Raw genomic sequence first — 21991 nt, 5'->3', positions numbered from 1 at the left:
GCCCATCAACGCAGTGATTAAAACTGAGAGGACTTTTCCTATTTGTGAAACTCACAACCTGACATTTAACCCTCTTTATCATCATACCATTGCCTACTGTCTATCTCACAACATTATCGAGGTCATTTTGCAATTGCTCACAATCTTGAACGGTAACTTATTTATTACTCTGTACAGGATAACATCATCTGCAAAAAGCCTCATCTATGATTCCACTTCTTTACACATATCATTGATATATATACAGTACCTATATAAGAAAACATAAATGTCCACTAATACTGCCTTGAGGAATTCCCCTCTTAATTATTACAGGGACAGATAAAGCTTCGCCTCCTCTAATTCTCCGAGTTCTTTTTTTCTAGAAACATAGCCGCCCATTCAGTCACTCTTTTGTCTAGTCCAGTTGCACTCATTTTTTCCCAGTAGTCTCCCATGATCTACCCTATCAAATGCCTTAGGTAGGTCAATCGCGATACAGTCTATTTGACGTACTTAATCCAGGATATCTACTATATCTTGCTGGAATCCTACAAGTTGAGCTTCAGTGGAATAACCTTTCCTAAACCCAAACTGCCTTTATCAAACCAGTTAAACCCTAGAACACTAACCCTATTTCGCCACACATTATTACTAACCCTTCGTAAATTTGATTACTCCAATTTATAATTGTTATATTTTCTACGTAACAGCTTATATTTGGGAAGATTTTGGTTATTTAGATTTCCTATAGTGTCGTAAACGTAACATGAATCAAAATACGTAGATATTAAATAATTTTATGTGATTATTTATTAAATATATAAAACTTGACACATAAAAATATTAAATGAACACGTTTTATGAGAAATGAATTTTATAACACAACATATTCAAATAAACCCTTAACATTATGAATGTGGGTTATTTACATCGCAAAGAAACAAAAAGTACCGAGAAAATAAATAAAAATATAAATGTAAAAAAGGCATGAAGAAACATTATACTTATAAGTTCACACTATCACTAACCGTTCGTCAATATGACGAAACCCACCCAATTATTACAAGAATGAGCAAAGATATCAACAATCGCACATGCCACAGTCAATAACTGCTCGAAAAAATCAGCTACACAAAATAGCGGCACGCACGCATGCGCGGAAGGTAATAAACTATACCGTTCTGCTACCTACCGTCGTAAAATTTACGAAGGGTTAGTGTTCTAGGGTTAATTTCGCAAATATGTCTAATATAATCAGGGAGAATGCTTTCCCAAAGTTTACAAGCACTGCAAGTCAAACTGACTGGCCTATAATTTTCACCTCCTCTTCTGAATTGATTGTTAGGTTGTATTCACTATTCAGTGACAGTCCCTGGCGTAGAATGAGTCTCTGTCTATCATCTTCACGAGTCTCTCAGTACAACCTTTCCCTATCATAATTCTAAAACGATAAGAAGTGGGCTCCTAAACTGTGCAGTCAACTGCACAAAACTTGCTGGCATAGAAATATTCAATTGGTGCATTCTGGAAAAGCGAGGATATTCTTAAACTGTGGATAGCCGGTGACCGAAGAGATGAGAGTTGGAATCCTGCACAATATGTTCATCCAATTTCAAACAAGATGGTTTGGAATGGAAGTAATCTTCTGGGACGGCTAATTTTTGTGCGGTTGAGTGTGCAAGTAGGATGGATGAGTGATGCCATCCGTGGGAGTGGGGTAGTGTCAAGATTAGTTCTTGGTCACCTGTTAAATGCGATTATTTATTTAATGTAACTTAACTTAATCCTTGGTAGCAAGGGTTTTTTATGGTTTGTTGGGGGGGGGGTCAAATTTAATTATACATTAGTAAGTTATTTTTCTTCCTGCACTATGTAGACAATGGCTTTATTCTGTTTCGCGTCCTTTCAGATACATGACCCTTTGTACTTACTGATTTGTCATCCAATTTAATGATTTGGCATCATATGAACTGTCGGCTGTCGCTTACCAACCTTCTTGGAATGTTGAGGTATAGGCCTAACAATGCTGTACAAGTTTTTCATGTCTCTCCGACCAGGTCGCGGCAAGCTCTTTAATATCTTCATAAAAGCAGTACGAGTGGGATGAAGGCCCTTGAGTATCTTTGTAGACGTTTAATAGTTCTTTTTTTATGAAGAGTAATGCGATCGTCGCCGCCACTTATCGTAATGCGTGTTAGGCCTATTGTTCTATATGTGGAACACAACGGCTGTTCTCCCGTAAATCAAAACCGACCTGAAAACAAGCATTTAAAGATACTGTAAAGTGGGTCTCGTTCCTTTATTCCATTTCACGTCGATAGCAACTGCGAACTCGGCACGGTCGTTATTGTTGTGTTTTGAATTGCAGAGCAAGCGCGATGGATGTGCACACACGTCTTAACATGTCCTAATAGAGGGAAATCGTTGATTAAATTCTGTTCAGAAGAATGAGACCTATGTGGCTTGGAAATGTTAAAATTAATGTACTTACTTACATGGCCTTTGGGCTACAATAAAACTATTTTTATGTTCATAATAGCGGCACTTGTTTATTCAGTTTCGTTGTCATAGTGCCTGTATGGACGAACCCTGAAGCACTTTACAAACAAACCGCAAAGCCAATGAACACGACGTAGTCCCTACGGAGGGAACTGGTTGATCGAAGTAAAAGCAGACAATGAGTGCAGTGATGTTCGGAGGGTTCCGGGTTCGATTCCCGGCTGGGTCGGGGATTTTAACCTTCATTGGTTAATTCCAATGGCCTGGGGGCTGGGTGTTTGTGCTGTCCCCAACATCCCTGCAACTCACACACCACACATAACACTATCCTCCACCACAATAACACGCAGTTACCTACACATGGCAGATGCCGCCCACCCTCATCGGAGGGTCTGCCTTACAAGGGCTGCACTCGGCTAGAAATAGCCACACGAAATTAAAAAAGTGCAGTGATGGATGCTAATTCCTAGTAAAATATTCGTACCGTACTTTAGACTGCAGTAAACACACACTACCGGTACATTAACATATTTTACTTCTAATTATTGTACATTGATTTTACATCTGCAATATAACTAAAATTCGGGTTTCAGTTGAAGTAGTTTTCTGCTGATAGATATTCTTCAGTCAAATGGGCTGTCATAGTTTATTTACAAAAACAGTTACAAATCAGCAAATTTTAGCTGTAAATAATCTTAATAGTAGAGTGTATATTCATGTTTTAATCGCCCTCATACATCGTTTCCCAACCTTATCAACGCCATAAGTTGCCCAACAACACATGGTAAGTAACCTTGTAGACATGTGATTGAGCGAGTACGCTCTTTAAACGTAGTTTAATGAAATCTAATTCAGATCACACTCCGCAATTAGACTGAGGTGTAAACTGTCGAGTTAGTTTGCAACGTCACAAACGAATTTGATTTCAAATACCGGTACACATTTTAGATCGAGTAGGCCTACTTGGACTGCGTTAAGTTTTGTGAGTAATGGTGATATATGAGATAAATATTTTATAAAATTATGGGGTGTCCTTGCATCATGTGTTCTGAACTGGTAAATTGATGGGCATTCTGAATAAACGTACCGCATTTCATAATACATCAAAAGATCAAAATGAAGCACGGAAGAGGGGAAATTAGAACTAAAAACTATTTTGAAAATTAGTAGTTGAAGAACCTGCATTTTTGCAGAGATTGAAAGTAGGAAGAGGCTAATCAAGGGTAGGGGAAAGGGAACCTGAAGGAAGTGAAAGGCGACATTATGGGATGTTCGGTGAATACATCAAGGACTTCGCCTTGATTTTCACTTTGCATATATATATATTTGAGCTAGAACATGTATGAAACTAGCGCATTAGTTGTTATTTCCATCCTGCCGGATTAGGAAAAAAAATGAATACGGTAATGCCTCTTCTCTATCATTTTGAAGACAATCCTGGACGTAAACATGAACGTAAGGATGGAAAGGGTTGTTTCTACCGCTCCGAACACTTCGAAAACTGCGTCAGGAATTCTATCATAATTTTATAGCTTGTAATCACAATTAATATTACTAACTTTACGTCCTACTAACTACTTTTACGGTTTTCGGAGTCGCTGAGGCGCCGGAATATAGTCCCGCAGTAGTTCTTTTACCTACTAATAAATCTACCAACACGAGGCTGGCGTATTTGAGCGCCTTCATATACCGCTGGACTGAGCCAGGATCGAACCTGCCAAGTTTGAGTCAGAAGGCCAGCACCTCAATCGTCTGAGCCACTCAGCCTGGCACTTGTAGTCACGATCACATGTAGTAGAATATTGCAGTTACTTTACTTCCCTCATTAAATTATGTTTCATGAGTAGAGGATATCAGTGGAAACTTTTTTCTCAACATTTTTTCCTTGATACATGGTTGGTATTGGTATAATTCACAACATCCCTGATTCTTATCTGTCTTTTCATTTTTCATTTATGGTAGTGCATCGAGATTGCCCGCCTGGTGGCCATGATCGCTAAGGTTTGAAGTCTATATGGTCTAACACCGTGGTTTGCTGGTTCGAGTTCCACTGATCAGAAAAATGTTGGCCGACAAGGTAGGAGAGGTGGTGGTATATAATTTATAATCACTAGATTACGTGCCAAAAGCCAGGATTCAATTCCAGACCTCTCCGCAGCGCTCATATGGAGTGAGGGCATATGGCGCTGTTGATGGTGATTCGTCCGTTGGATGGAAGACGCAAAGTCTTGAGCAGACACCTTGGTGCTATTCAACGGGAGTAGTCTATGTGCTGGCACCGGGTTTCACCATCTCCCTTCCTACTATCATATATAAGCCAGGCTGAGTGGCTCAGACGGTTGGGACGCTGGCCTTCTGACCCCAACTTGGCAGGTTCGATCCTGGCTCAGTCCGGTGGTATTTGAAGGTGCTCAAATACGTCAGCCTCGTGTCGGTAGATTTACTGGCACGTAAAAGAACTCCTGCGGGACTAAATTTCGGCACCTTGGCGTCTCCGAAAACCGAAAAAGTAGTTAGTGGGACGTAAAGCAAATAGCATTATAATTACTATCATATATCACATCATTCATTTCATCTCATTAACTCCTATAATGAGGTTGACATCAGGAAGGGTATCTGATCATAAAAACTCGCTACAAAGATTCGTCTCACTTCATACCTGACCCCGTAAAGAAGCGGGGCAAGGGTTGGACAAACATACAGTCCTGCATGGAGATTACTTTTTCTTTTAAATTATATATCTTTGTCAGACTGAACAGAAATCCTAGGTGTGAAATAGGAAATTTTTTAAAATATTCCACCCCTAAGGGGTTAAAAGAGGTTACCTCCGGAAACAACATTATTCATCCCCCCAAAACCGTTTGACGTATAAATTTGTAAGTTTACAAGGTCATTTATTTTCTTATGTCGTAGGTGTCAAAATATTTTAAATGACAACAAGAATATTAATAATAATAATATTAATTTTACATCCCACTAAATATGTTTATGGTTTTCGGAGTGCCGAAGTGCTGGAATTTTGTTCTGGGGGAATTCTTTCATGTGCCGGTAAATATATCAACATGAGGCTGACTTATTTGAGCACCTTCCAATACCATCGGACTGAACCAGGTTCAAACCTCTCAACTTCAGCTAAGAAGGCTAGCACCTTAACCATCTGAGCCGCTCAGCCTGGCTTCAAAAGTTTCTCTCCAAAGGAGTTTAGGTGGGGTTTGACTCTGAAAATCACAATATTTATCTTTCGAAAAACGTTTCACTCACAAACTTAAAATTTTATATGAAGATTGGTCATCTGTGTCATAAATGTTAAATAATAAATATTTTTTTAAATTTTCTTCCCCTAAAACAAAACAAAACATTCATTCCTCTATTACTCTCCAATGTACAAAGTCAAAATTTCACAGGTTGGTTGCATCTATGCTCTAGATGTTAAATAACATAGGGTTTTAAAACATTCCAATTGTATGGGGTTCAAATGAGTGTTAGATTTTTTTTAAAATGTCTAAACCGTTTGACGTACGAACTGAGGGTGTGTTTTATGGGCTAGCTGACAGTGGACTCTCCAAAACTTAGAACTTTGAAAGATAACTTTCTATTTAAAACCGTACCAAAGTACTGGTATCTTGCTAGAACTGTATAAGAGAAAACTGAAAAAAAAAAAAAAAAAACTTGTGAAGTAATGCATCTAATCTCTAATTTGGTAAAATACATGTTTATTTGTACCTGAATGTGAAACGTAAATTTGGTAAAAATAGAATCAGGACTGAAGAAGTTTCAAAATTCAGTTAATATTCTTCGCAGGAAAGAATTCTGATTTATTTACAGGAAGAGTAAAATCTGGAATTAGTACAAAAATAATTATCGGATTATATGAATTTAGCATTGTATAAAAAAGGAACAAGGAACTTATGAGGCGTTATTAATGTCTGTTTTAATGATGACTCTTACTCCACTGTCATTCTCATGGGCTCAGTTATGTATGAATTAAATATTTCTGGTATTCTTATGAAATACACTTTCATGACCACTAAATGACATTATAATACTTAATTTTGGAGATATTAGGTCGAGTAATGCTTATAATATGCTGTCCAACTCGTTGGCTGAATGGCCAGCGTACTAGCTGTTGGTTCACAGGCTCCCAGGTTCGATTCCCGGCCGGGTCGGGGATTTTAATCACTTCTGATTAATTCTTCTGGCTTGAGGACTGGGTGTATGTGTCCGTCCCAACACTCTCCTCATCATATTCAGACAACATACCACACTACCAACCACCACTGAAACACTCAATAGTGATTACATCCCTCCATATAGAGTTGGCGTCAGGAAAGGCATCCGGCCGCAAAACAGAGCCAAATCCACATGTACGATGCAGTTTGCACTCGCGACCCCACAGGTGTGGGAAAAGCGGTAGCAGAAGAAGAAGAAGAAGAAGAAGAATGCTTATAATATGCTGATGAGTTTCGAATTTGTGACCAGGATTGTCTACAGAGCAATAACAAAGATTTTATTGGCAGCTGTCACTCCATAATAGTCCGGCTTCATGGCTAAATGGTTAGCGTGCTGGCCTCTGGTCACAGGAGTCCCGGATTCGATTCCCGGCAGGGTCGAGAATTTTAACCATCATTTGATGGTCATTATTGGTTAATTTCGCTGGCACGGGGGCTGGGTGTATGTGTCGTCTTCATCATCATTTCATCCTCATCATGACGCACAGGTCGCCTACGGGAGTCAAATCAAAAGACCTGCACCTGGGGAGCCAAACATGTCCTCGGACACTCCCGACACTAAAAGCCATACACCATTTCATTTTTACTCCATAATAACCAGACTCAAGATAGAGAGAGACCCTGTTAGAAATGTAGTTAATTCCAGGGCCTCCAGAATCAGGGAGAAAGATGTTGACATGTTAATTGTGGAGGGTAGCCATGATCTACTCATTATATAGCTGTCACCTTTGTTAAAATTATTCGGGTGTTTAGCAATTTCTATTGCCTCACAAATGATTCTAGGTTTAAAATGTTTCTCTTTATAAATGACAGAGTTGCATCAAAAATGATTTGATGGTCATTATGTATGGCACGTTTTGCCACAGCAGACTTCTCTGGCTGTCAGAGTCGTAAGTGCCTGCGAGGTTCCTTAACCCTTGTTACCCTCTTATATACTTGGGCAACATAAACAGGAGCAAGGAATCATGTATATTCCAGCACAGTTTAAAGCAATAGGATCTTCAACAGATCGCAAGCAATTGATTATATTAGGCTTAAAAATGGTCTTGGTATTGTCTTCTGAGAATTTTGCCAATCCTATCTGTGACAAATTGTATGAATGGCAAGAAGGCCAGACTCAAAGGACAAGAATCACGTGACAATCTGTCTTTTGGCTTAGGATGTAGCACTCAGTCAATCTGTTTCCTTGAGTAGCCATTGTTCAGGAATATTCTGGTGAGGAACTCAAGTTCACCATTTAATTTATCCTCCTCACAAACCTCCCTTGCTCGGCTGATAGGGGTGTCAAATACAGCGCACTGTTAGCAAGGATGGTAATGAGAGGACCCATGAAGATATCTATTAGTATGGATGGGTTTACGATAAACCGAACAACCTAAAGTTCTGTCTGATTTCCTGGAAACCAAAACATCGAAGAATGGGATACATCCTCACATTCAGTCTCCATGGAAAATTACTGTTTGGATGTATGCTGTTCAAGAGATCCAAAAAGATGGATAATTCGTGTTCACCATGGGACCAGATAATAAATGTGTCTTCAACATTCCGAGCTCGATAGCTGCAGTCGCTTAAGTGTGGCCAGTATCCAGTATTCGGGAGATAGTAGGTTCGAACCCCACTGTCGGCAGCCCTGAAGATGGTTTTCCGTGGTTTCCCATTTTCACATCAGGCAAATGCTGGGGCTGTACATTAATTAAGGCCATGGCCGCTTCCTTCCCACTCCTAGCCCGTTCCTGTTCCATCGTCGCCATAAGACCTATCTGTGTCGGTGCGACGTAAAGCAACTAGCAAAAAAAAATGTCTTCAACATAATTATCTCAACCAAATGAAAGGCTCGAGCATACAGGATTGAAGACAATGCTCTTCAAAATTGTATTTATGGAAATTAGCGATGACTAGTGCCAATGGTGATTCTATGTCAACACCATCCATTTGTTCATATATTTTACCATGAAAACTGAAATATGTGGTGGTGACGACAAGGTGAAACAGATTAACAGTGTCATGAAGAAAGATTTTATCCAATAGAGACAAGGTGTCACCAGGGTTCCAATCATGGACACCTTGCAGCAGATGTTATGTAAAAATATTAAATTCATTGCACCTTATAGACACCACAACAATGCTTGAATTATCGAGATTGATTTGCCGGTTCTATTTTATTTTCTCTGATTTTAAACTTAACTGCACTTGCTTCTCTAAATACAAGACATGGGAGTTAATGATGCTTGTCTATAGTTTTCAGTAGTTGATATTAAAAATTTACAAATATATAGGAAAATTTACAACTGGTTTAGTAATTTTGTTTCATAAAATTTGCAATGTTTCTAATTTTCCCTCTTGATTATATTTTTACTATGACTGCATGGCCCAAATGAGTCTGGTGTTGTTTCTGCTTGATTGTGCCAGACTTCTTTCCTTCGTCTTTACTACCTGACCTCCTTTGGTTGTTGCATATTGTTTTAGACCACAACAGAATGTGTTAGATTTTTGAGACCTAGTGAATCCTTCATGGTCCCTTTACTTTTTTGGTCAATACCTCTATTTTTCGAAATGTTGGAACTGCCCTTATTCCTGGCAGGATTAGAAGAAAGGCTGATAATCCCATTCTTTCCTCAAAACAAAAATATGCTACTGCCACTTCACCTACATTATTAATTATGGTAGCAGAAAGTAGTATTTGTATCAGTGGCGTATGTTGGTATCACTAGACTCAGGCTACCCCTTTTCGATAGTTGGTTTAGGGAACATAAAACCTTAAGCATTTTGAGCTGCAGCCAACAGCCAACGGAGCTACCCGCTGTGTTGTCAAGGCTGCTTCACAAGCTACTGCCCTGGCCTCTGCCACCGCCAATACTCAACAGCTGATCAATCGAGTTGAGGCTAAGTGGATAGAATGCTTACGCTTGGTCCGACGGCCCTGGTTCAATTTTCAGAATCAACCCCCTCATACTGTTAATTCCCCTGGCCTGGAAACTGGGTGTTTATGACGTCTTTGCCATTCATTTTATCCTTATTAGGTCACCACCAAGCCTATGTAGATGCCATGCACCATTATTATTATTATTATTATTATTATTATTATTATTATTATTATTATTATTATTATTATTATTATTATTAACATCATCATCATAATCGTTAAATAACATTGTTGAATTTTACAGCGGTCGTACCCATTATTCAATGGTTAATTATCTTCCTCGGGAGATCAGTGGAGTGGTGGTGTCCGACCCATGATCACGGGTTCGATTCCAACAAAGAAAAGAGAACATTAAACCTGAAAGATTGCGTTTCATTTTAGCAGATATACCAATAAAAAGAAAACTATATTACTCCTATAACAGCAGCCCTGCAGTGTCTTCCTACAAGGATGTAGAAGTAAACGGGACTGAAATACCAGCACTCTGTTATCTATATATTTAAGACAGAAGGATGAGGTGAGGAAGTATATACGATGAGTAACGCATGGTGATAGCAGTGGCGATCTGACGGACCGAAGCCTAGCACAGCTATCCTCCGCCGGTCCCCGAGCCTGTAGGCAGACAGCAGCAAGCCGCGTGAGGCGAGTCGATGGGAAGGGGCGAGAGTCTGGGCTGCAATATCAGTCTCCGAAGCCTTGTTCTCAGAAATACGTGCGGCGTGTTTTCTCATTGCTTTCAAGGTTTGAAAATGGAACAATGTGTCAGATGCTTACAATATAATGTGCTTTAGATTTCCATCGCTCGCATTTGAGGTTTGGGCTTCACTGATAGCCTTGGTAGCCCTCAGTATACGCCACTGATTTGTATGAATCAATACTAAACTTCTATATAGGAGTAATTGCACTTGTTTATTTGAACGTCAGTGGGCAGTTTGTTTATTTTTCATGTACAGAAATGCTTTACAACGTTGACTCTTAATTACTGTAAGAGTAAAATATATTGAAGCTGGACTACATCAACAATCAAATACAGCTATACTTGTCTTCACATATCTTGACCGTTCGTTACGCAGAGAGAGAGAGAGAGAGAGAGAGAGAGAGAGAGAGAGAGAGAGAGAGAGAGAGAGAGAGAGAGAGAGAGAGAGAGAGAGAGAGAGAGACAGAGAGAGAGAGACAGAGTATATATGGTACCAGCTTTACTGAATACAGCTTCTGCAGCTATCAGGAAAGATAGGGCTGACCAGGAGGGGAGGGGATCAAATGAGGTGGGTAGGGTTGAGGCTCTGGTCATGGGGGATTCCATCGTTAGACACATGGGGAAAGTGTGTGGAGGAAAGGGAACCAGGATAGAATGTTATCCAGGAATTAGGTTGAGGCAGATGTTGAGGAAAGTAGAAGAGAGGGAGGAGGGGAAGGAGAAGGTGGTAGTGTTTCACGTTGGTACCAACAACGTAAGGCAGCTGATATAAGTACCAACATAGTTGGAGATGTGTGGAATCTGGTATATGCAGCATGGGTGGTTTAAGAAAGCGGAGATTGTTATTAATGGAATACTGTGTAGGAGGGATACTGACTGGAGGGTGATTGGGGATTTAAATGAGACTGTGGAGTGGGTATGTGGGAAACTGGGACTGAAATTTCTAGATCCTAACGGGTGGGGAAGGACATAGGAATCTGCGCTAAGATGGCCTTCACTTAAACCGCAGTGGTACTTATAAGTTAGGAAATTTGTTTGGAAGAGTAATAGGGAGGTACATTCATGGAAACGGGGTGGCCTAGGAAGCGGTGATAAGGGAACAGGGAACTGGAAATCAAGTAGGGATGACATAAAATTGTTAGTGTTAAACTGTAGAAGTATTGTAAAGAAAGGAATAGAATTGAGTAATTTAATAGATATATATTTACCAGATATTGTAATAAGAGTTGAATCATGGCTGAGAAATGATATAATGGATGCAGAAATTTTCTCACGGAACTGGAGTGTGTATCATAGAGATAGGATAGGAATGGTGGAAGGGGGAGTATTCATTCTGGTGAAAGAAGAATTTGTAAGCTACGAAAAAGTTAAAGATGAGACGCATTAAATTCTAGGTGTAAGACTCATTTCTAAAGATAATAGGCAACTTGATATATTTGGAGTGTACAGACCGGGAAAGGGTAGCACTGACACGGATTCAGAATTATTTGATAAGATAATCAGCTATGTAGGAAATGACAAGGAAAGAAATGTGATTGTAGCGGGAGATCTGAAATTACCAGATGTCAATTGGGAAGGAAATGCGAACGACAGGAAGCATGACCAATAAATGGCAAATAAGTTAATATGGGAAGGACAGCTGATTCAGAAAGTGATGGAATGAACCAGAGGGAAAAATATCCTGGATGTGGTGCTCATAAAACCAGATGAGCTCTATAGAGAAACTGAAGTAATAGATGGTATTAGTGATCATGAAGCTGTTTTTGTCATAGTTAAAAATAAATGTGATAGAAAGGAAGGTCTTAAAAGTAGGACTATTAGGCAGTACCATATGGCTGATAAAGCAGGCATGAGGCAATTTCTAAAAAGTAACTATGATCGGTGGAAAACGGTAAATAAAAATGTAAACAGACTCTGGGATGGGTTTAAAGAAATTGTTGAGGAATGCGAAAACAGGTTTGTACCTTTAAGGGTGGTAAGGAATGGTAAAGACCCACCTTATTATAATAGAGAAATAAAGAGACTAAGGAGGAGGTGCAGGCTGGAAAGAAATAGAGTTAGAAATGGCTGTGGAAGTAAGAAGAAATTGAAGGAACTTCCTAGAAAATTGAATCTAGCAAAGAAGGCAGCTAAGGATAACATGATGGCAAGCATAATTGGCAGTCATACAACTTTTAGTGAAAAATGGAAGGGTGTGTATAGGTATTTTAAGGCAGAAACAGGTTCCAAAAAAGACATTCCAGGAATAATTAATGAACAAGGAGGGTGTGTATGCGAGGATCTTCAAAAGGCAGAAGTATTCAGTCAGCAGTATGTAAAGATTCTTGGTTATAAGGATAATGTCCAGATAGAGGAGGAGACTAAGGCTAAAGAAGTATTAAAATTTGCATATGATAACAATGACATCTACAATAAGGTACAAAAGTTGCAAACTAGAAAAGCGGCTGGAATTGATAAGATTTCTGGGGATATACTAAAGACAATGAGTTGGGATATAGTACCATATCTGAAGTACTTATTTGATTATTGTTTGGTTGGAGGAGCTATACCAGATGAATGGAGAGTTGCTATAGTAGCCCCTGTGTATAAAGGAAAGGGTGATAGACATAAAGCTGAAAATTACAGGCCAGTAAGTTTGACATCCATTGTATGTAAGCTTTGGGAAGGCATTCTTTCTGATTATATTAGAAATGTTTGTGAAATTAATAACTGGTTCGATAGAAGGCAGTTTGGTTTTAGGAAAGGTTATTCCACTGAAGCTCAACTTGTAGGATTCCAGCAAGATATAGCAGATATCTTGGATTCGGGAGGTCAAATGGACTGTACTGCGATTGACCTGTCTAAAGCATTTGATAGGGTGGATCATGGGAGACTACTGGCAAAAATGAGTGCAATTGGACTAGACAAAAGAGTGGCTGAATGGGTTGCATATTTCTAGCAAATCGATCTCAGAGAATTAGAGTAGGTGAAGCTTTATCTGACCCTGTAATAATTAAGAGGGGAATTCCTCAAAGCAGTATTATCGGACATTTATGTTTTCTTATATGTATAAATGATATGAGTAAAGGAGTGGAATCAGAGGTAAGGCTTTTTGCGGATGATGTTATTCTCTATAGAGTAATAAATAAGTTACAAGATTGTGAGCAACTGCAACGTGACCTCGAAAATGTTGTGAGATGGACAGCAGGCAATGGTATGTTGATAAACGGGGTTAAAAGTAAGGTTGTGAGTTTCACAAATAGGAAAAGTTCTCTCAGTTTTAATTACTGCAGTGATGGGGTGAAAGTTCCTTTTGGGGATCATTGTAAGTATCTAGGTGTTAATATAAGGAAAGATCTTGATTGGGGTAATCACATAAATGGAATTGTAAATTAAGGGTACAGATCTCTGCACATTGTTATGAGGGTGTTTAGGGGTTGTAGTAAGGATGTAAAGGAGAGGGCATATCAGTCTCCTGTAAGACCCCAACTAGAGTATGGTTCCAGTGTACGGGACCCTCACCAGGATTACCTGATTCAATAACTGGAAAAAATCCAGAGAAAAACAGCTCGATGTGTTCTGGGTGATTTCTGACAAAAGAGTAGCATTACAAAAATGTTGCAAAGTTTGGGCTGGGAAGAATTGAGAGAAGGAGAGCTGCTCGTCTAAGTGGTATGTAGGATGCTAAAAGGTTTATTTTGTCACCTATTCAATACATATAAAATTTACATTTAGGAATTTATTGTTAATTCCACTTGAAACATGTTTCGGCCTTCATTGAGGGCATCATCAGTCAAATTACCTCCTCAAGGTGAAAATCAGGTACCTGATTAGTATTTAACTTGCACATATCAATACACATTACAATGGGAAATTAAGTCGAGAAACACTCGTACAATGGTGATGGTTAAATAATATAAGTTTACAGAATAAGAAGTCGGCACCAGTGCTTAAAATTACTGGGTAATTATAGCAGAGTTCAGCAGTGGTGCTTTGAAGAATAATTGACGCACTCATAGGAAATTATAAAGTTTATAAAATTATTTACAGTATAACAGTTATGGGGAAAGAGTATAGTGCTCGGCATCAATGTTTGTAACCAAAAATTACTGTCAGTGGTTGGTAACTATACAGTAAATTTACATTATCCAATTGAACAGTTGAGAATTTACAGTTTATATACGTATTTACAAGAGAGCAGCTTGGTGAGCAAGGATATAAAAAAGCCTAGTACCAACGAATATTTTTATCACTTGTAAGTGGTATGTTCCGAGCTGTCAGCTGAGAGATGGCGTGGGATGACATTAGTAGACGAATAAGTTTGAGTGGCGTTTATAAAAGTAGGAAAGATCACAATATGAAGATAAAGTTGGAATTCAAGAGGACAAACTGGGGCAGATATTCCTTTATAGGAAGGGGAGTTAGCGATTGGAATAACTTACCAAAGGAGATGTTCAATAGATTTCCAATTTCATTGAAATCATTTAGGAAAAGCTAGGAAAACAACAGGTAGGGAATCTGCCACCTGGGCGACTGCCCTAAATACAGATCAGTATTGATTGATTTAATATGATTGGCTCTCAAGAAATCTGCATAATGAATCTAAAATGTTTGATAACACTGTAATATGAGGTGAATGAATAAAAAGAAGTGAAAAGAAAATATATATAAGAAGAAATAGAAGTACACAATCAAATACAATATTCTGAATACCCTCGGTGGTACAATTGAAAATGTGTAAACTAAGATATATTAGCAGAGTACTAAAGACGGTCCATTGTGTTACAATAACTATAGTTTGCACTATGTATGGAACAGAAAAGAGGTTACCTGATTGAGTGCTATGAATTGAAACTCTGAGAGATACATTACATAGAATGCTTGGGTATTCAAGTTTACTCAATATTTTGGACAAAAATTATACATTAGAATATTCCTTTATTCATGTATATGAGTTCATATGTTCTTAATGAGTTGCTGAGTAGGTATTGGCTTACAAGTGGCCATGGTTTGTTCGTAGTCTGACAGCTTTGAAGTCTGACTGACCAACCAAGCAAAGGAGCAGTGGCCTTGGCTATAGCATGGCTCTACACCTCTACATTCAGGAGACGGGGAGGGGCTGGTCTCCACTCTCCTGAGAATTGTTTTCCATGGTTTTCCACCCTCCTGCATCAAGGCGAATGGTGGGACAGATCCTAGTATAGGCCACAGCGTCAACCCTCTCACCTTAACCATAAATTTCCATACAGTACTGTGTTTTCATAGCTTTTATATTACGGTATATATATGGCACATTAAATGATTTGTTGATGGTTGTGTTTATATTTTTATCAAATGAAACTATGCATTTGTTTCACATTGATTATCACTTTAAAAACTTTATTTCTTCATTTTCATCAATTTCTACCAATAATCTCCACTGGGAGAAAGAATGACAGAAGAAAATGAAAGAAGAAAAAGAAAATTTCATGCAGGGCTTCCTTGGATGTTAGAGAATAATTATGTGATTGTGGGATATTGTTACCTAATTTAGGAGTTTTGAGAGGCCTTATAGTATGTATCACGGCAGAGGAAAAGCATATTGACCGAGCTCAATAGCTGCAGTCGCTTAAGTGCGGCCAGTATCCAGTATTCAGGAGGTTCAAACCCCACTGTTGGCAGCCTTGAAGATAGTTTTCCATGGTTTCCCATTTTCACACCAGGAAAATGCTGGGGCTGTACCCTTAATTAAGGCCACGGCCACTTCTTTTTCACTCTTTGACCTTTCCTGTCCAATCGTTGCCATCAGACCCATCTGTGTCGGTATGATGTAAAGCAACTTAAAAAAAAAAAGCATATTGAGTCTTCTGTTACTACAAGAATATGTTCAATTCTAACTGTTTTTCTCCTTATAGGTGTGCAAGGATGACCGACTACCTGAAAATGTATGTTCAGAATGCTTGTACAAATTGGAAATGTTTTATGAATTCTATAATGCATCTTCAAGGTCAAATGATAAGCTACAGAAGTATTTGTCTACTGTGACTGCAGGAGAGACTTCACAGAGCACAGAACCTCCCCTTATTAATATTCAAGATGAGGTACGTACATTTCTGTTAATGAAATATCTGATGTAATCTAGTATTTTCCTTTTTATTATAACTTGTATATCTATATGTATATTTATTTATTTATTTATTTATTTATTTATTTATTTATTTATCTCTTGTAGGATGAAGAAATTATGAATAAACCAGAGACTTTTGTAAATGACTTTGCAATGTCTTCAAATGAAGTGCCACATGATGTAAATCTGAATGAATTTGCCACCTCGGCAAGTGAAGGTCTACTTCTTGTAGAGGAGGATAAGTCGGATGGTGGAAATGAACAGAGGTAATGTTCCTGTATTTATTTTCTTATGTTCTGAAATTTATGAATACAGTTTTTTAAATGAGAGTTCAAAACAATGACAGTGGCGCATATTATACTACTGTGTTCTTTGGTGTCAACAGTAGTCTAATATAATCTGATTTACTTATGAAACACTAGTTGTCTATATAGTTTGATACTATGGCATTCACAAAATGGATTCAGTTCCTTTAAAACTGTTGAACTTCATAGCTCTGTTCACTCAAATAAATGGAAGAGCAGAAATTGTCAGTGAGATACTCTTATCATTCTCCATCCGACCCAGTTTCTAATCTTGAATATCACGTCTACATTTCTCTTATACCCGAATACCCAGCATTTAAATGAACCGGACTTAGACATGAAACTAAGGCTGATTATGTGTTAATATTTAATTGACATAGAAGAACACCATTATTCCATATTGTGAAACAGTTATGAATCTTGGTGTGGCTATAAGCGAAACATAAAACTGGTCGCAACATGTGACGAAAGTGTGCCAAAAGATATATCATAGCCTGCATCCCCTGAAGCAGTTTAAAAATATATTTCCTTGGTCCCTGAAAATAAAGCTCATTCAGTCACTTTTGTTTCCAATTCTCGAATACTGCGATACAGTTTTTATTGATATCATTAATGAGCAAGGCATGAGACTGCAACATGCCCAAAATGCATGCATCAGGTATGCATTTGACATATGTCCATATGCCACATATCCCCATACTATAGACAGTTATCCTGGTTACAACTGAATGACAGACGTAGACTTCATGCAACTACTTTGGTGTATCAAGTACTTTCTGAAAACACTCCTTCTTACCTATCCACCAGATTTCGCTACCTTAGTTCACTACACCTGTTCAATACCCGGTCAGGCTGTACGCTAGAAATTCCTGTACATCGAACTGCAACCTACAATAGGTCGTTCACGATCACCGCCATGAGCTGGTGGAATGAAAACCTCAATGATATCAGGGAAGCTAAATCTAAGACAAAGTTTAAAATCCTCAGCTAGCATCATCTTATAAGCACTTCCAGCCTGTCTTGAGTGTGAAGGGGATGCATGAATGAGAGTGAATATGGTTGTTTATTGAAGCGTGTTCCACTTTATACTTTAGTTACTTTAGTTAGTGATACTTTAGTTAGTGTAGTTTATACTTTAGGTTGTAAAGATTTAATATGTTTAAATTAGGTTATTTCAGTTTTTGTACTGTTACCATATATTAAAATGTAAATTGTTGTAATCCTTACATTGTAAAATTGTAAAACTTATATTGTAAATTAGTACTCATTTACATACGTACATGAAGCGGTTAAGTATAAGAAAGGGCTGGGAGCCCTAACTTCGCCACAATAAAGTCGCTTCAATAATAATAGTAACTTGTACTTTTGGATGTGTTATTTCTCAGCATATTCTGCCACTTCTCTTGAGAAATGTTATCAGTAGGTTGTACAATAACTTTGCACATAATAAATTTCATTTAGAGCCCGTATTGTCAAAAAGTGTCAACTTGTGAAAATTTAAACGTATAATTCCATCTTTACAATCCTGTAATTGTCTTTATTGAAAAGACTACATTAGACTAATATTCATGATACATGTTTTGTCCTCTTATGGGACATCTTCAGTGACACATACAAACATTGAAAATCAGGTGAGAGCACGTTAAAATAAGTTAATGAAAAGTCGTTAAATCTTGTGGTGCAGTATGAACATGATATGAGCCATGAAGTCCAGTTAAAACACAGATTAAAATGTTGTTATATGCGTAGAATTGCACAATTATAAAACAACATGAGTGGCTATGCGAATAAAATTATAAATGTATTTACATAAAATAGTGTGATGATAATGCCACATTAAAATAGCTTCCTTGATTAGATGAAGAAGGTGGAATTATGTTGATGATGCAAGTTGAACTTGATTGTGTGTTGACAATATGGGCCAAAAAAAGAAAAAATGTGAGTGAACTAAAGAAAAAATCCAATTGAAATGTAAACTGAGTACCCATCTGGTCACTCACCTCCTTGCCCGTCCTGCGTCGTCAGTTAAAACTAACTGAGTGGCGTCCTCGAATGCCGTTGAGGACTGACTAGGAGGGGAGTTTGATGTAAGGGGAGGGGTGTAAGGTAAAGCATTATTTATGCGCCTTCGTGTAAAGAATTTAATGATTATCTCCTTGAAAAATATATTGATTTGCTCCGATATTGCATTCAAATTATAAATTGGGTTGCATTTTTTAAAATATTTATAAAAATGTTTTCCAAAATATTCAATAGATTCCCTTTCTTACTTAAAATGGAGAATTTGAAGGTCTTGTTTTATGTCCGTGAATGTATGATAGGTATCGACCATATGAACTGAATGCCTAGAATCTACCGTATTTTGATGCTTTAACATGTTCCTCATACCTTATGTTAAAACTGCGGCCTGTCTGACCAATATAACTGGCGGAAACTTGCTGGCACTTTAATTTGTAAACTTCTGATTTCTGAAATTTGCTATTGCCATTATTGATAGTGTGCTGATTATAGAAAAGATGAGTGTTGTTATTGGTTGTCTTGAAAGAAACTTTCATATTAAGTTTCTTGAAAACATTCGTAGTTTCGTAGATTTTACTATGACTGTAGGTGAAAACGGTGTAACTGTCTTCTTTCTTTTTAGTATCCTTGGTTAATGTCGAAAATGATTTCTTCTTGATTTTGCTAATAATTTTGTCCACAAATTGCCTGTTGAACCCGTTACTTTTAGCTATAAAATAAATAGTATCCAATTAATTTTTACGATCTACTTCTGACTTGGGTATATTGTGTACCGTATGTGTATGTTGGGTATTCAGCCCTAAGGCTGGTTTGATCCTCCACAGTTCCGCCAACAGCTGTCATAGATAGCTTAGGCGTCACTGAAGAGGCATACTAGGGAAGTGAGGAGTGAAGTAGTTTCCCGTTGCTTTCCTCACCGAGCCAGAAGTTGCCATTACAGATCAGTCTGCCAAGCCCACTGAAATGCATGCACCAACCGACCCTATGAGTGACATTTTCATGCCATTCATAACAGGGACTGGCTGCATAAGGAATGGTATTACTAGCATCACACTTACCTCGGTCATTTTCATATTGTCAAAGCCAAGGATGAGACTGAGACAGGTCAATGAAAGTAACAAATTTGTTCTAGCCCATACCAGAAGACATAGTGCAGTGTAAACACTACATCTTGCCAGCAAAGGCAGTGGGTATATTATAAGTACAGTTTTGTAGAGGTGGAATTATAAATTTAAATTTTCACAAGTTGTACAATAAATTCCTAATGTATACATACCATATTTGTTTTCAAATCTTTCACATTAACAATGTGTGTTTCAGCTCCTCCTACCCTGCAGTCATCAATTCAGTCTCCGGTGTTCCAGAAGATGAGCGGATAGTTTCATGCCGTCAGTGTGCTCTGCAGTTTTCCTCCAGAACTGAGTTGTCAGTACACTCTTGTAACAGTATCACCTGCTGTTACTGTGATAAAGTCTTCAGTAATGTTAAAGAGCTTGCTGCTCACAAGAGAGGCCATACCTCTTTTCTTTCCTATTCCTGCAGGCAATGTGGAATAGACTTACATACATCTGATGCATTGAAAAGTCACATTAACTCAGGTTCATGTTACATGGTGCTCAGTGCCGTTAGTAATGATCATATGTACAGTTCAGCTATGACTGTAAGCAAAAAGACAGTCAAAGCAGTTACTCCATATTCTTGCAACGTGTGCAGTAAAAGTTTTAATTTGGCAAGATCAATGGCAAAACATATTAAATCAAAGGATCATAGACATCATCTGGCTCAAGAAAGGTGGAAAATAAGTAAATCAAAACATAGGATTTGGGGAACGAAGTATAACAGTAGGGATATTCATACGGTTCCTCCTGAAAAGAGAAAATATGCTGGAAACCATGATGGTGAATCCCTCATTTCTGAAGAAAGTAAAAAGAATGAAGTTACATCCCAAACAGTTGAGAAACCCAAGAGAAAAAGACGTGCGACATACCTTGACAACTCTTGGGTATTAGGGGTTCGGAAAAGGAAACTGCATCCTGCACAGACTGAAGATTTTAGTGTTTAGACTCCTAAGAAGATACTTGCCTGAAGAAATTTGGGTGTTAAAAAATAGATCTAAGTACTGATAGCTTATAGAAAATTGAAGTACTGTACTGGCTTAAATATTTCATGAAACAAAAACCTCATATCAGCCAAGAGTTAAATAAAAAACTCAGCAACTTTTCCTTTATAGTAGGTACTGTATTTATTTAATTAATTATTTAGGGATGAAAAAGGGATTCAAATCCCTTATAGGTTAATGGCTAAATAATAAAATCCACAGCCTGTTTCCAGTTATTCGACCGGGTCAGGAATGGAATGAATGAAGCCCCCATCTAGCGGCGAGGATAGGAATTGTGCCAGCTGCCGAAGCCTGTCGCACTCCTCTGGGGCAATGATTAATGAATGACAGATGAAATGAAATTATATTGGAGAGTGTTGCTGTAATGAAATATGACAGGGAAAACCGGAGTATCTGGAGTGAAACCTGTCCCGTGTCTGCTTTGTCCAGCACAAATCGCACATGGAGTGACCGGGACTTGAACCATGGAACCCAGCGGTGAGAGGTCAGCGCACTGCCGCTTGAGCCATGGAGGCTCTTCATTAATGGCTAAATATATAGACACTAATTTTTTCACTGTATGCTCAAGTTAACTTTCTCTTTGTTCTGTAAGATATTGTGTTAGTATAGTTTGTATGGGTGGAATTTTCAACTGACCAGTGTATTTTAACTGCGTATTGTCACAGTTGTCCCAGCATTGGATGGCTATATACCTACAGAGTTTGGTAAGAACAGAGTAATAGTAATCAGATTACTTGTAACAATTATGTACATCATACATCTTCATTATAGACTGTTATGGCTTTCATTGTTAAGTTTTCAAGCATCTGTGATTTTACTAAATGCTGCCACAATCATATGTTTGTAAATAGCCCTGTGGCTTTGTTTAGTTCTATACCACTTATCTTTAAATCATTATATACTGAGTCTAACCATCGTCATCTTGGTCTCCCTCTACTTCCTTACCTTCCATGACAGAGTCTGTTATTCTCCTAGGTAACTTATCCTCTTCCATTCACCTTACATGACCCCACCACCGAAGCTGGTTTATGTGTACAGCTTCATCCATCAAGTTCATTCCTAACATAGCCTTTGTCTCCTCATTCTGGATACCCTCCTGCCATAGTTCCTACGAGTTTGTACTGGCGATCTTG

General features: G+C 38.2%; 1 protein-coding gene across 2 annotated transcripts in view; it reads left to right on the top strand.

The window, feature by feature from the left end:
- The window catches only part of LOC136876447 (zinc finger protein 782), a 47667-nt gene extending 26033 nt beyond the window's left edge, over positions 1-21634 (top strand). The window contains exons 2-5 of one of the 2 annotated variants that reach the window (XM_067150437.2): positions 4444-4558; positions 16204-16389; positions 16521-16681; positions 20060-21634. In XM_067150437.2, coding sequence (XP_067006538.2) covers positions 4544-4558; positions 16204-16389; positions 16521-16681; positions 20060-20801 — 1104 coding nt within the window. In that variant the 5' untranslated portion in view covers positions 4444-4543 and the 3' untranslated portion in view covers positions 20802-21634. The remainder of the gene's footprint in view (positions 1-4443; positions 4559-16203; positions 16390-16520; positions 16682-20059) is intronic. The other variant, XM_067150431.2, reaches the window with a different exon arrangement.
- The last annotated feature ends 357 nt before the right edge of the window (positions 21635-21991 follow it).

The sequence above is a fragment of the Anabrus simplex genome, chromosome 1, assembly GCF_040414725.1.
Source record: "Anabrus simplex isolate iqAnaSimp1 chromosome 1, ASM4041472v1, whole genome shotgun sequence".
Classification (NCBI taxonomy): Eukaryota; Metazoa; Arthropoda; class Insecta; order Orthoptera; family Tettigoniidae; genus Anabrus; species Anabrus simplex.
Note: the sequence above shows the minus strand (reverse complement) of the source record. Positions and strands in the feature narration are given on the sequence as shown.